Genomic DNA, 12,855 nt, shown 5'->3' with positions numbered 1-12,855 from the left:
TACTGCTTCCCATACTCGGCTTTTCTCCCTTGATGGTCCCAGGGTCCTCTGCTCCTGGACTGCAAAATCAACCACTCCCCTCCTTTTGTTACAAAACATCTACCTTTACATTTGCAATTCTCACCATCAGTTCTGATAGCAATTATTCACTGAGTGGTTTCCAACCTGTCTAGAAGGGACTGGTGAAACGAGATGAGGATAAGATGCTTGTGGCTCAATAGTGAATAATTGCATTTCATCAGGAGAAAAATTACTTAGTATTGAATCGTAAGAATCTTATCCCCATTTCCTTTCACCAGACCTGTCTAGATAAGATGAAAACTATTCAGTGGGGATTCCACCTTCTCTGCACTCTGAAACTAAACTACCTCTTGAAAACTTGTAAGCCAGCCACTTCGTGCCTTTATAGACACCCCCATTTTAGGTAGTTAATGTCAAAGTTATATATCCTTATCAACACTGTGTACAAAGGGGATATGTTTGATCTTTGATGTGAAGACTCCTTCCCTCTTGGCTGATATTTTGAGCTACTACATCCATAAGTATAGGTCAAGTTCATCAAATTGTAGCAATTTACACATTTCCTTTATCATCCTTTAGCTGAGTTCTGATCATCAAACCACTGAAGCTAGGTCAAAGGGTACTATCTGCAAAATTGGACATTCTTGTGTATCCCTCCTCACTTCATATCAGCTGGATGCTTCACTCTTGGGTTTAGCCCTCTGTGGCTAGGTCCTTGTCCATGAGCTTAGGAGTCCTCAGGTCTCCACAAATTACTTCTTAATTGAGTGTCCTGAACATAGATAACACTAAGGCCTATAGAAACTCCATCTATGTCCAGAATCCTCCTGTACCCACCTAGTGATTTCCTTGGCTCGTAAGAGTACCCCCTGCCCACTACATAGTTGTATTCTTTCCCATAATTATTCAGCCTGTATGATAAGCTAATAATCAGAGAAGCTGCATTATATGATGCAGAATGTGGCATCAGGTTTGGAGGAAGGCTCATTGACAAAATGTAGCATGCAAATGATACAACCTTGCTTGCTGAAAGTGAAGAAGACTTAAAATATTTACTGACTGGGGCACATAGCCATCAGTATGGGTTGCACCTCAATGTAAAGAAAATAAAAATCCTCACCACTGGACAAATATCATGATAAATTGAGAAAAGAATGAAGTTGTCAAAGACTTCAATTTTCTTGGATCCACAAGCAACACTCATGGAAGCAGCAATCAAATCAAATGATTTATTGCATTAGGCAAATCTGCAGCATAACACCTCTTAAAGTGTTCAAGAGCAAAGATACCAGTTTCAGAACTAAGGTGTGCCTGACCTAAGCATATTTTCAAATATGTTCAATAGTTTCATATGCATGTGGAAGTTAGATATTGAATAAGGAAGACTATAGAATAATTGATGCATTTGTATTATGGCATTGGAGAAGAATACTGAAAGTATCATGGACTGCCAGAAGAACAATTGGAAGAGGTACAGTTAGAATGCTCCTTCAAAGCCAGGATCATGAGATTTCATTTCTCATGCTTCAGATATATCATCAGGAGAGATCAGTCCCTAGAGAAGAGCATCATGCTTGGAAAGGTGAAGGGTCAGTGTAAATGAGGAAGACCTCCAATGAGATGGACTGGCACAATAACGGCAGGAATGGGCTAAATCGTAACAATAATTGTGAAGATGGCACAGGACCTGGCATGTTTTGTTTTGTTGTGTCTAGGGTCGTTATGTGTTACAATAAACTTCGTGGTACCTAACAACAACACCCCACCGTACCTCCTGATCCTTGAAGTTTATCAAAGCCAGTCTTACCCAAACTGTAGATTTAAAAAATGGCAGCAAATAGAATGAAAGCATTAAGAGTTCTTAGACAAAAAAAGAAAAACATGACTTCATCAGGGTTATGGAGAACCACACGGAAATACAGGGCTGAAAGTCTAATAGCATTTACTCCATAGTTTAGTGGAAAATTGGTAAGTTCAAGAAACTCCTTCTTTGGTACCTGTTCCAGTTCTGAACCCCCAGGAGTTGTTAGTAAAACCTACATTTTGATCCCATCCTCATCGTCATCTTGTACTTTGGAAAAAATATTCCAGATGCAAACATATTCTATGGTGGTGGTAGTGTGCCGTGGAGTCGGTTCCAACTCAGAGCAAACCTGTATAGAGTTTCCGAGACTGCAAATCTTTACAGCAGCAGCAAGCCTCATCTTTCTCTTGCATAACAGCTGGTAGTTTCAAGCTGCTGTGCTTGAGATTAGCAGCCTGATTCATAAACACTACACTACTCGAGCTCCTTAAACATATTCTGTAGGGACTCTTTTATTAAGCTTTAAATAGTACAATGACAAAACAAACATAATATCCCAGATGAGGTAGCAGTACAGAGGCACAATGGAATTCACTGATTCATGGTTGTGAGGATAACGTATATGATAGAAAACAAAGTTAATCAACACAAAATCATTATTAGTGGCAGGTTAGTTCACCATTTTCACAAGAGGATACCATAGAAGTGGGGAAAGGACCATGACTGGGATATATTCACAACTGCAGATCAAAAAGGGTTACAGGATTGGTTCTGGGACTATGATCACAAAGTAAGATATGATCAAGAGCCAATGATACTGAAGGAAGAAATCAAAGGTGCATTCAGGGATTGGCAAAGAACTACGAGAACTGATGGAACTACAAATGCAAATTTGTTTATTGAAAAAAATATTTCAATAAACTGGTGCAGCACTAGAGGCACTCACTCATCTATAACAAGAAATTTGAAAAACAGCTACCTGGCCAACTGATTGGAAGAGATCAGTTGGCCAGAAATTGTGCCCATTTCAAAGAGAAGTGATCAAACAGAATGCAGAAATCATGGGACAATATTATTAGTATCACATGCAAGTAAAATTTTGCTAAGGATAATATAAAAACCACTGCAACCATACAGTAACAGAATATTTCCAGAGGTTCAAGCTGGATTCCGAAGAGGATGTGGAATGAGGGATATCTTTACCCCATTGGCGTCATGTTATCACAGTCAACTCTAGTTTGTGGAGGCAGCTCTTTTCCGGTCTTATTTTGAGTGCCTTCCAACTTGAGAGGCTCATCTTCTGACACTTTATCTGACAATATTCTGGTGCTCTTCATCTTGTTTCAATATTCAATATTCTAGTGCTGACAGTGGTCCACTGCTACTCAAAAGGTTTTCAGTGACTAAATATCCCAAATTATTCACTGTCTCCTTCTTCCTAGGCTGTCTTCATCTGTCTTCAGCTGAAACCTGTCCACCATGGGAGACTCTGCTGGTATTTAAAATACTGGTGGCATAGCTTCCAGAATCACAGCAGCATGCAAGTCACCACAGTATGACATATTGACAGATGAGTGGTGGGCTGATGCATAGCAACTCTGTATTATAGAGTTTCTGGGGAATGACTGGTAGATTTGAACCACTGACCTTGCAGTTTAAACTGATATTGCTGTCCAGTACTTATCCTACAGGGCCACACAACAGGACTCTGTTGTTGTTGTTGTTGTTAAGTGGTCGCACATCAGTTCTCAGGAACTTAGTCACAACAGAACAAAACCCGAGGTTCCCTGCCATCCTCATAATTGTTATGTTTGAATCTATTGTTGCTTCCACTGTGTCAGTCTATCTTGTTGGAGGTCTTCTTCTTTTTTGGTGACTCTCCACTTTTCCAAGCTTCGTATCTTCCTGCAGGGACTAATCTCTCCTGATAATGTGTTCAAAGTACAAGAGATGAAGTCTCACCATCCTGGCTTCTAAGGTGCATTTTGGATGTACTTCTTTGAAGACAGATTTGTTTGCTCTCCTGGCAGTCCTCAGGTCAATATTTTTTGCCAACACCATAATTCAAATGCATCGATTCTTCTCTGGTCTTCCTTATTCATTGGCCAAATTTCATATGAATAATAGGTAATTGACAGGTGCACCTCAGCCCTTAAACTGACATCTTTGCTTTTGAATACTTTAAACAGGTCTTTTGCAGCAGATGTACCTAGTGTAATCTGCTAAATTATTTACCTAGGTTGGAATCTAGGCAAGTCCCTAAGGGCGAGGCTGTCCCTTCCTGGACTGAATAGGGGATGGGTCATCTACTTTTCAAACATGCTCTACCTGAGGGTAAAGCTTTTTACATAACCAGTTTGTGGGCAGAATGAACTTATTGGAGTTTGGGTTAGAGCTTATACTCTAAATACTTTGGAAAGCTGTGGCACACAGTGGAGTCCTGGTGTGGCACTATTGGATAAGCAAAGTCAATTTTATCCACAAGATCAGCAGTTCAATCTCACAGGGTTACTATGAGTGGGAACCAACTCCACAGCACTTAACAACAGGGTTTACAGTGGGAGCTCAAACTCCATTTTCAGTATTGTCATAAATTCCTCTTCCATTGCATCTCCAGGAACCATTTTGCAACAGTGTAGCAGGCCTTGCCCTTAGGCACAACATGTTTGTAAGTAGATTGTGACACTGCGCCAGCCAGCCCAGGGAGGGACAGTCTTGCCCTCAAGGACTTGCCTGAGTGGGCTTTTAATGGAAATTGAGGTTTCAGGTAGGAAGGTCACCTAATGTGGTTGTCTGCCTCAGAACGAATCATGTAAATTTCTCTGATATGCTATAATGCATGTATCCCAATTATGGTCCCTTTCTCACTTATTTAGTCCCACCTGGGCCAATGATGAAGTGACCTACCCCCAATCATGATTTGGTGGCAAATTTCCTTTGTTTTCTATGATCTGTAATTAGCAACATGGCGATAAAGTTCTGGACACCACTATGACCTTATACTGATCGCCTCCCACATCCGATGTTTTAGTTTTTGTCTTGTCTTTGTTCTGTATGCTGTTATTGTCAAGTCCATACCAACTTATAGCGATCCTGTATAGGGATTCCAAGGAGTAGGCTGTGTTTGAACAACCAAACGTGCGGTAAGCAGTCCAGTGTTTATTCTACAGTGCTGTACACTAAATAGGAGTTCTGGTGTGGCGCTGTGGATTAATGCGTCAAACTGCAAAGTTGTTTGAACTGCAAGTTTGGAGCTCTCTGGAAACCCTATACAGGTTCCCTATGGGTCGGAATCGACTCGATGGCACTTAACAACAAACACACTAAATAAACGGGTCTCTGGACTGCTAACCACAAGATCGGAGGTTCCAATCCACCAGTCATTCCGTGGGAGAAAGTTGGGACTTTCTGTTTATGCAAAGATTTAGTCTCAGAGTCGCTCGCTGTAGGATAAGCAATGAACTGCTATCGCTGTAGGATAAGCAATGAACTGCTATCGGCAATGTTGGCAATTCAAGCACATTAGCAGCTCAGGGAGAAGCAGACGAGGCTGTCTGCTCCAGTACAGATTTATAGTCTCAAAAAAAAACAAACAAACAAACAAACAAAAAAAAACTGTGGCGCTGTGGGATAAAGTACTGGACTGCAAGGCTGCTTTAAGCAGCAAGTTCGGCGATTCAAACTCACCAGATGCTACTTGGAAACCATGTATATGTTGGGAACTGACTGGAAGGCACTTAACAACAGTCACTACGAGTTGGAATTGACTTGATGGCAGTGGTTGGGTTTTATAAGAATTTAGAGTATTCACATAAGACATTTGTTGTTGTTAAGTGCCGTTAAATCGGTTCCAACCCATAGCGACCCTGTGTTAGGTTTCCGGGGAGCAGCTGGTGAGCTTGAACCGCCGACCATGAGGTTCAAACGGACTTTGCAGTCTGACGCATTAACCCACAGCGCCACACCAGCACATTACTATTAGGCTGTTCAAGAAATGCATTATGTTGCTATTGTTAAGTGTGGTCGAGTGGGTTCTCACTCATAGTGACTCTGTATAGGGTTTTCAAGGAGTGGCTGGTGAGCTTGTACCGCCGACCATAAAGTTTAAGAGACCTTGCAGTCCAGCATATTAACCCGCAGCGCCACACGGACTTCAAATGCGTAATATATATTATACACCATGTTACATACTGTATGTTATTACGTTATTTGTTATTACAGTAACAGGTCTCAGCTAACCGAGAGAAACAGAACAAAAGGGGCTTCCCAGTCAGAGGCGGCTCAAAATTACAATGACAACAACGCGAGTTTAGACATTTTCCTCTCGCGCAGTCGCTGGGGAAGATAAAAGCCCAGGTTACGTATTGCGTCATCACTACGCGCTCATTTGGGTTCCTCCGTGAAAAGTCCCGGCCCGGCTACCGTCGCCCCACGCCAGCAATTATTTTCTTCTTTTCAATCTTTGTTACATCGCACTGAGGCTGCCAGACCGTAAGTACTAAGAGGTGAAAAAAAGAGACTCATCGTGTAAGCATTATAAAAGACACCCAGGCACATCCTCCACCTCTGTACCTTCCTGTGTCTTCCCAATCCTATCAGCTTCCTCTCAGCTGGGCTCGCGCCGCGTCAACTTCCGGGCGGGTGCCCGGCTGCACGGCCTCCGCCGTTCCCCTTCTTTGGCCTCTTTGTGTCCCTGCACTGTGGAGACTCCGGTCCTGGCACGTCTTCTCTCGAGGCAGGGGGCTCCGTAGTGCAGGGAACCTTTCTCTGTGGGCGGGCGCGCGGCCCGCTGGGGGGTTAGAGTGAGGAACGTGCCTGCGCATGCTGGGGTAAGAAGAGGTTGCACGAGGGTCAGCTCTTGGTTCGAGGAAGAAGGGGCGGGGGACGTAGGGGAATGAAAAGAGCAATGGAAAATCAAAAGAGATACCCTACCTATATTCGGATTGTTGTAGCCTAACCGTGATGCGTAGCCATAGTAGTCTTCCTGAGGCACTGGCATGCTTGCAGGCCTTTTTATTGCCTTGGGAATGAACTGCTATGGCTGTATATTTCATCGTTTCTTTCTTTCTTTCTTTTTTTTTTTTTTATTCACCCCTGCAGATAGTTTTATTCAGAGCCCCAACCCCACAGTGTGGTGGTTTCTACCAATATGAATCTTTTCAACCTGGACCGTTTTCGCTTTGAGAAAAGGAATAAGGTTGAGGAAGCCCCCGAAGCAACCCCACAGCCCTCCCAGCCTGGCCCTTCTTCACCAATTTCTCTTAGTGCCGAAGAGGAGAATACTGAAGGAGAAGTTAGCAGGGCAAGCACTCCCGATTCAGATATAACTGAAAAAACAGGTGAGTTACAATGTTGCAAATTAATGTAGCGTCAAGGAAAATTTGAGAAAGATGAAAGCCAGAAGTTACTGTATGTGTTTTTTTTTCTTAATGTTATATATGCTGATGTATTGGCTTCTAGTGTGCTCTTTTAAAGGCAGCTTTCGAATTGCCGTTGTTGTTGTTAAATGTCATGGAGTCGGTTCCGACTTTGCGACCCTGTATAGGGTTTCCAGGGAGCGATCGCTGAGCTTGAACTATCAAACCTGCAGTACAAACCGACCTTGCAGTCCATCGTGGTTGGTTACGTGCCGCGGAGTTGGTTCGACTCATAGCGATCCTACATAAGGTTTTGAGGCTGTGAATCTTTATGGGAGCAGAAAGCCTCATCTTTTTCCCGCAGAACAGCTGGTAGTTTTGAACTAGCCGACTTTGAGGTTAGCAGCCGGACTCACCACTACGCTACCAGAGCACCTTTTGCCGTCCATTGGCGCCATGACTCTCCAAATTAGCATGCAGCCATGTTGTTTTCACTCTTGTCTAAGAATCATTGTGAGTCCTGGTGTGGCGCTGTGGGTGAATGCGTTCCACTGCAAAGCTGGTTTGAGCCGCAAGATGGCGGTTCTAGCTCACCAGCCACGCGGTGGAAACGCTATACAGGGTCGCCATTGGTTTGAACTAAGTCAAGGATACTTAACAACCACAAATGGAAGTTGAAATTAGCATTTATGTGTGGCGCCAATACGATCAGCACTAGACTGCAAGCCAGAGTCCTTGTATGGTGTTGAAGGATAATGCGGTGGACCACGAGGTCAGCTTGAGCCACAAGGTCGGCGGTTCAAACCTAACAGCCACTCCTTGGAAACTACATACAGGTTAGCTATGAATTGAAACCAACTGAACTGAACTTAATGACAAAAACAACAAAGTATGGCACTGTAGGATCAGCACCGGACTGTGAAACACAGTGTCAGCAGTTCAAACCTACCAGCTGCTCCTTTGAAACCCTATACAGGGTCTGTGTGTCAGAACCAACTGTCAGAATAGTTGCTACTGGTAGAAGAACCTAGACAGATCAGTCCATTGGTAGCTTTTGGAGCTGTTATTTGACCATTCATTATAGTATTCCTTCCAAATATATCCATCACCTACTTTAGTTAGGCAATGTGTAGGGTACTTAAGACAAGCTCTGTGCACAAATGAGTATCAAATTACATGTAGATGTTGCCACCATTTAATTCCTGGATAACCCCAGAGTGCAGATGAATAATTGGTATTCTTTATGAAGAATGAACTGTTTTTTTCAACTTTAGGTTGTCATAGATAAAAGGATTTGAGAAAAAGCTCAAAATTCATGTTTTTATCTGTTCATTGAACCGTTCACAATTATTGTGTACTGTCAAGTCAGTTCTGATTCATAGCCACCGTGTTGTATAGGATTTCTTAGGCTGTAAATCTCTATGGGAGCAGAAAGCCTCATGTTTCGCTCCTGAAGGAGCTGATGGATTTGAACCACTGTTAACAGCCCAATGCATAATCCACTGCACCACCAGTGCTCAGTTAATTGTTGTTATGTAGGGTTCCCAGGAGTGCCTGGTGAGTTTGAACTGCCAACCTTTTGGTTCAGTCTGATCTTGTGGTCAAGTGCTTATATAACAGTGCCACACCACAACTCCAGCTAACAATTTGTTGTTAAGTGCAATTGAGTTGGTTCTGACACAGTGACCCTGTATAGGGTTTCCAAGTAGTGGCTGGTGAGTTTGAACTGCAGACCTTGCTGTTCAAACCGACCTTGAGATCGAGTACCTATCCTAGGGAGCCACACCAGTTAACAATTAGAGGTGTATACATATCAAGCTCTTAACTATATTCCAGACATGGTACTAAGTAAGTACTTCATGTTGTCATTTAATATGTGCAACAGTGTTACAAGGTATTATCTACATTTTGCTAGACATGAGGCTAGTGGAAGTTAAGTAACTTGCCTAAGGCCAGTTGTTCAGAAGTTGATAGAATCAGAACTAAAACCCAAAGTATTGTTTCATTATATATATTTTGTAGTAGAGGTGATTATGATGAAAAGAATGTTAGACGTTTTATTTTCAGTGTTCATTTTGGTAAAGCCATTTTTATGCTAAACTCAGCATTCTTCATGCAGTGAAAGATGGGATATCAATGGTCTCACCTTTGATAATCCTTATTTTCTTATTTCTCTTTTACTTATATATTATAGCAGTGTCATTTGAGATCAGATTCCCTACACAGTATCATTAAAATAAACTTTCCAAATACTTTGGTGGAATTAGACCATGGTGGAATGATTTGGTAGATTGGATTTAGAGATAATTATAAGTCAAATTTTGAAAGGCTTTGACTGTCTATGGAGTTTTAAGCTTGTCTGAGTGCTATGGAGAACCACTGAATAATTTTAAACCCAGAAGTGACATTTTGTTTTCATTTTTTTCCACAGAAATTTGATTTGTATTAAAGATGCTATAAATTGATGTCTAACAAACTAGATACTTTATTATTTTATAGTAAACACATTCATTTGTTTCATACATTGTTAGAGAGCAAAGTGTATGGGCATGGGATTGGGAGTCTGAAGTCTCTGCTTCATTTTAGCTAAATGTGCAACATTAAAATTTGGGATCCAGAGTTTTTCATCTTTAAAAGTAAAAGCACTTTGTAAGCTGGAATTCAATGAAATGTTTTAGTTATTTATAAATAATAATAATGTGAATTCTTAAAATTAATTTTTTTATGTTGTCTGATGATTTCCACATTCCTTTGGGTTACCTCTCTGTGGAATGGGCACAAATACCGATCTCTTCCAAGCAGTTGGCCAGATAGTTGTCTTCCAAATTTCTTGGCAGGGATGAGTGAGTGCCTCCAGTGCCGCCTCACTTTGTTGAAAGATTTCAGTTTTTACTCCATCAATTCCTGGTGCCTTCTTCTTTGCCAATTCTGTCAATGCACCTTGGACTTCTTCCTTCAGTATCATTGGTTCTTGATCATTTGCTACCTCTTTAAGTGGTTGAACATCAACCATTTCCTTTTGGTAGAGTGACTCTTTGTATTCCTTCCATCTTCTTTTGATGCTTTCTGCACCATTCAATAATTTCCCAGAGAATCCTTCAATAAGAAAAGTTGAGGCTTGAATTTTTTCTTTAGTTCTCCCAGCTTGAGAGATGCTGAGTAATGTGAAATTCTTAACTGCATTTTCTAGTCAGATGTTTTCCTACTTGTATTTTTTCTTTCTGAGTAGACTTCCCGTCTGTTTCCTTTAGTGCCATTGAGTTGATTCTGACCCATAGCAACCCAGTATAAAGTTTCTGAGGAGCTGCTGGTGAGCTTGAACCGCTGACCCTGTGGGTCAACCAACTTTACAGTCTAGTGCATTAGCACACAGCACCACACCAGGACTCCTCTGTTTCCTGTATTGGGACATATATTTATTCATAAGTGCTTCTTAGTACCGAGATTGCCTTTAGGCATTACATGGGATAGGCTTAGTGGCATTGAAAAATAAGAAAATTAAGTTTGTTCTAAGAATAGTGGTTATTCTTTCTAGTGTGATTATAGAGCTTTTTTAAAAAAAAGAGATGATTGTTATAGGTAATTCACTGAATTTGGAGAATTTTGAAAATTAAGGCTATAATATAGACTGTATAAAGGAGCTCTGGTAGCGAAGTGGTTACGAATTGGGCTGCTATCCTCAGGGTCAGCAGTTCAAAACTACCAGCTGTTCCGCAGGAGAAAGATGAGGCTTTCTGCTCCCCTAAAGATTTATAGCTTCAAAAACCCTGTACAGGGTCACTATGAGTCGGAACCGACTCCTTGGCACATAACAACAACAGATGAATGGTATCTTACAGGTACTTTTTTGTTGTTAGGTACCATCAAGTTGGTACTGACTCATAGTGACCGTATGCAAAACAGAACATAACACTACCTGGACCTGTGCCAGCCTTACAATCATTACTATGTTTAAGCCCATTGCTGCTGCCACTGTGCCAATCCATTCTCATTAGGGGTCTCCCTCTTTTTCACTGACTCTCCACTTTACCAAGCATGATATCCTTCTCCAAGGACTGGTCTCTCCTGATTTATGTTCGAAGTGTGAGAAAGTCAGCCATCCTGGCTTCCAGGGAGCACTCTGGCTGTACTTCTTCCAACACAGATTGGTTTGTACTAAGGATCCATTAAAGACTTTGGGTAGAATAGCAAAACAGTGAAAGAAAGTTTTGTGAAAAAAAGTCAATCTAGCAGTAGTGACTACTATAACATGTTTAGATGGTAGGGTTTGAAGGTAAGGAAATTAGGAAGCGCCTATAATCTGAATTTAAGGATGGTAGTACAAATGGAGGAATAAAGTATGTGAGAAAGTTTGCACAGTAAGAAAGGACAGGACTTTTACAATCAGATCTGTAGTTCCAATGTGCTGTGGGATAATGCACTGGACTGAAGGTTGGTTTGGGCTGCAAGATTGGCAGTTCAAATTCATCAGGTGCACCTTGGAAACCCTATACAGGGTTGCTATCATATCATATCAGGAGTCCTGGTGTGGCACTGTGGGTTAATGCGCCAGACTTCAGAGACGTTTGGTCTGCCAAGTCTGTGGTTCAGGCTCACCAGTTGCTCCTTGGAAACCCTAAACAGGGTCGCTGTGGGTCAGAACTGACTTGACGGCACTTAACAACAACATATCGGTAGACTGACCTGAAGACTCTTAACAACAGCAACAATAATGAATGAACTAAGATGAATGTTAAAATATTTTGTTTTAAGTATGCAAAAAAATGTTAGTGCTGTCCATCAGATTTGGTGTTGAGAGCACTTTGTAAGCTCTTGAGCAGTGCTTGTAGTGTTTAAGTAAGAATGGTCCTTTCTCCAATTAAGAATGTTTCATAGACAGGATTGAATCTGGTGTTGGGTTTATGGAGACAGAGATGCTGAAGTTAAATTTAAAACCATGACTGGAGATGGAGATTGGGGAATCATCAGTAGGTATCAATATTGATTTTGCTTTATCGTCAGATGGTAACTTTCTTTTCTTTAAACTTATTTACCGATGTTTAGTGCAACATTATCCATAATATCCAGTGGTTTTGAGCTAACATTTGGCTATTGTCAACAGATAAATAGTCAAAAAATATATGACACATCGGTACAGTGGAATATTATTCAGCCATAAGGAGAATTGTAGTTCTGATTTATGCTGCAACGTAGGTGAACCTTGAAAACACATTGAGCAAAATGAGCCAGAAACCAAAAAACAAAAGTTGTATGATATCCCACTCCTGTGAAATAGTCAGAAATGCCAAGTGCATACAGACCAGTGGTGACCAGTGGGCACCAAGGGCAGGTAGGAGGGAAAAATAGTTATTACTTAAAGTGTACTGAGTTTCTGCTAAGTTGTTGTCTAAAGTACTAGAGAGAAGTGTCACCATCATCACTTCAAAGGTGTATCCTGGCTGTACTTCTGGAGTACCCATTCTTTGCAATCTTATCTAAGACAGATTTGTTTGTTCTTCTAGCCGTCTGTGCTACTTTTAATATTCTTTGCCAACACCATTGTTCAAATGCACTGATTCTTCTCTGGTCTTTCTTTTTTTTTTTTATTGGCCAGTGTCTTTAATTTCCCCGTTGATTTTTTTTTTTTTTTTAATTAAATGTTTTTATTTTGCATTGAGTGAAAGTTTACAGGGC

At 41.3% G+C, this 12,855-nt stretch overlaps 1 protein-coding gene across 1 annotated transcript in view; it reads left to right on the top strand.

Moving 5' to 3' along the window:
* Positions 1–6,428: 6,428 nt before the first annotated feature.
* The window catches only part of SMARCAD1 (SWI/SNF-related, matrix-associated actin-dependent regulator of chromatin, subfamily a, containing DEAD/H box 1), a 142,999-nt gene continuing 136,572 nt past the window's right edge, over positions 6,429–12,855 (top strand). The window contains exons 1-2 of the mRNA XM_006874700.1: positions 6,429–6,654; positions 6,926–7,164. Coding sequence (XP_006874762.1) covers positions 6,975–7,164 — 190 coding nt within the window. The 5' untranslated portion in view covers positions 6,429–6,654; positions 6,926–6,974. The remainder of the gene's footprint in view (positions 6,655–6,925; positions 7,165–12,855) is intronic.

The sequence above is a fragment of the Chrysochloris asiatica genome, unplaced genomic scaffold (genome assembly GCF_000296735.1).
Source record: "Chrysochloris asiatica unplaced genomic scaffold, ChrAsi1.0 scaffold00294, whole genome shotgun sequence".
NCBI lineage: Eukaryota > Metazoa > Chordata > Mammalia > Afrosoricida > Chrysochloridae > Chrysochloris > Chrysochloris asiatica.
This window is presented reverse-complemented; position numbering and strand designations above follow the sequence as displayed.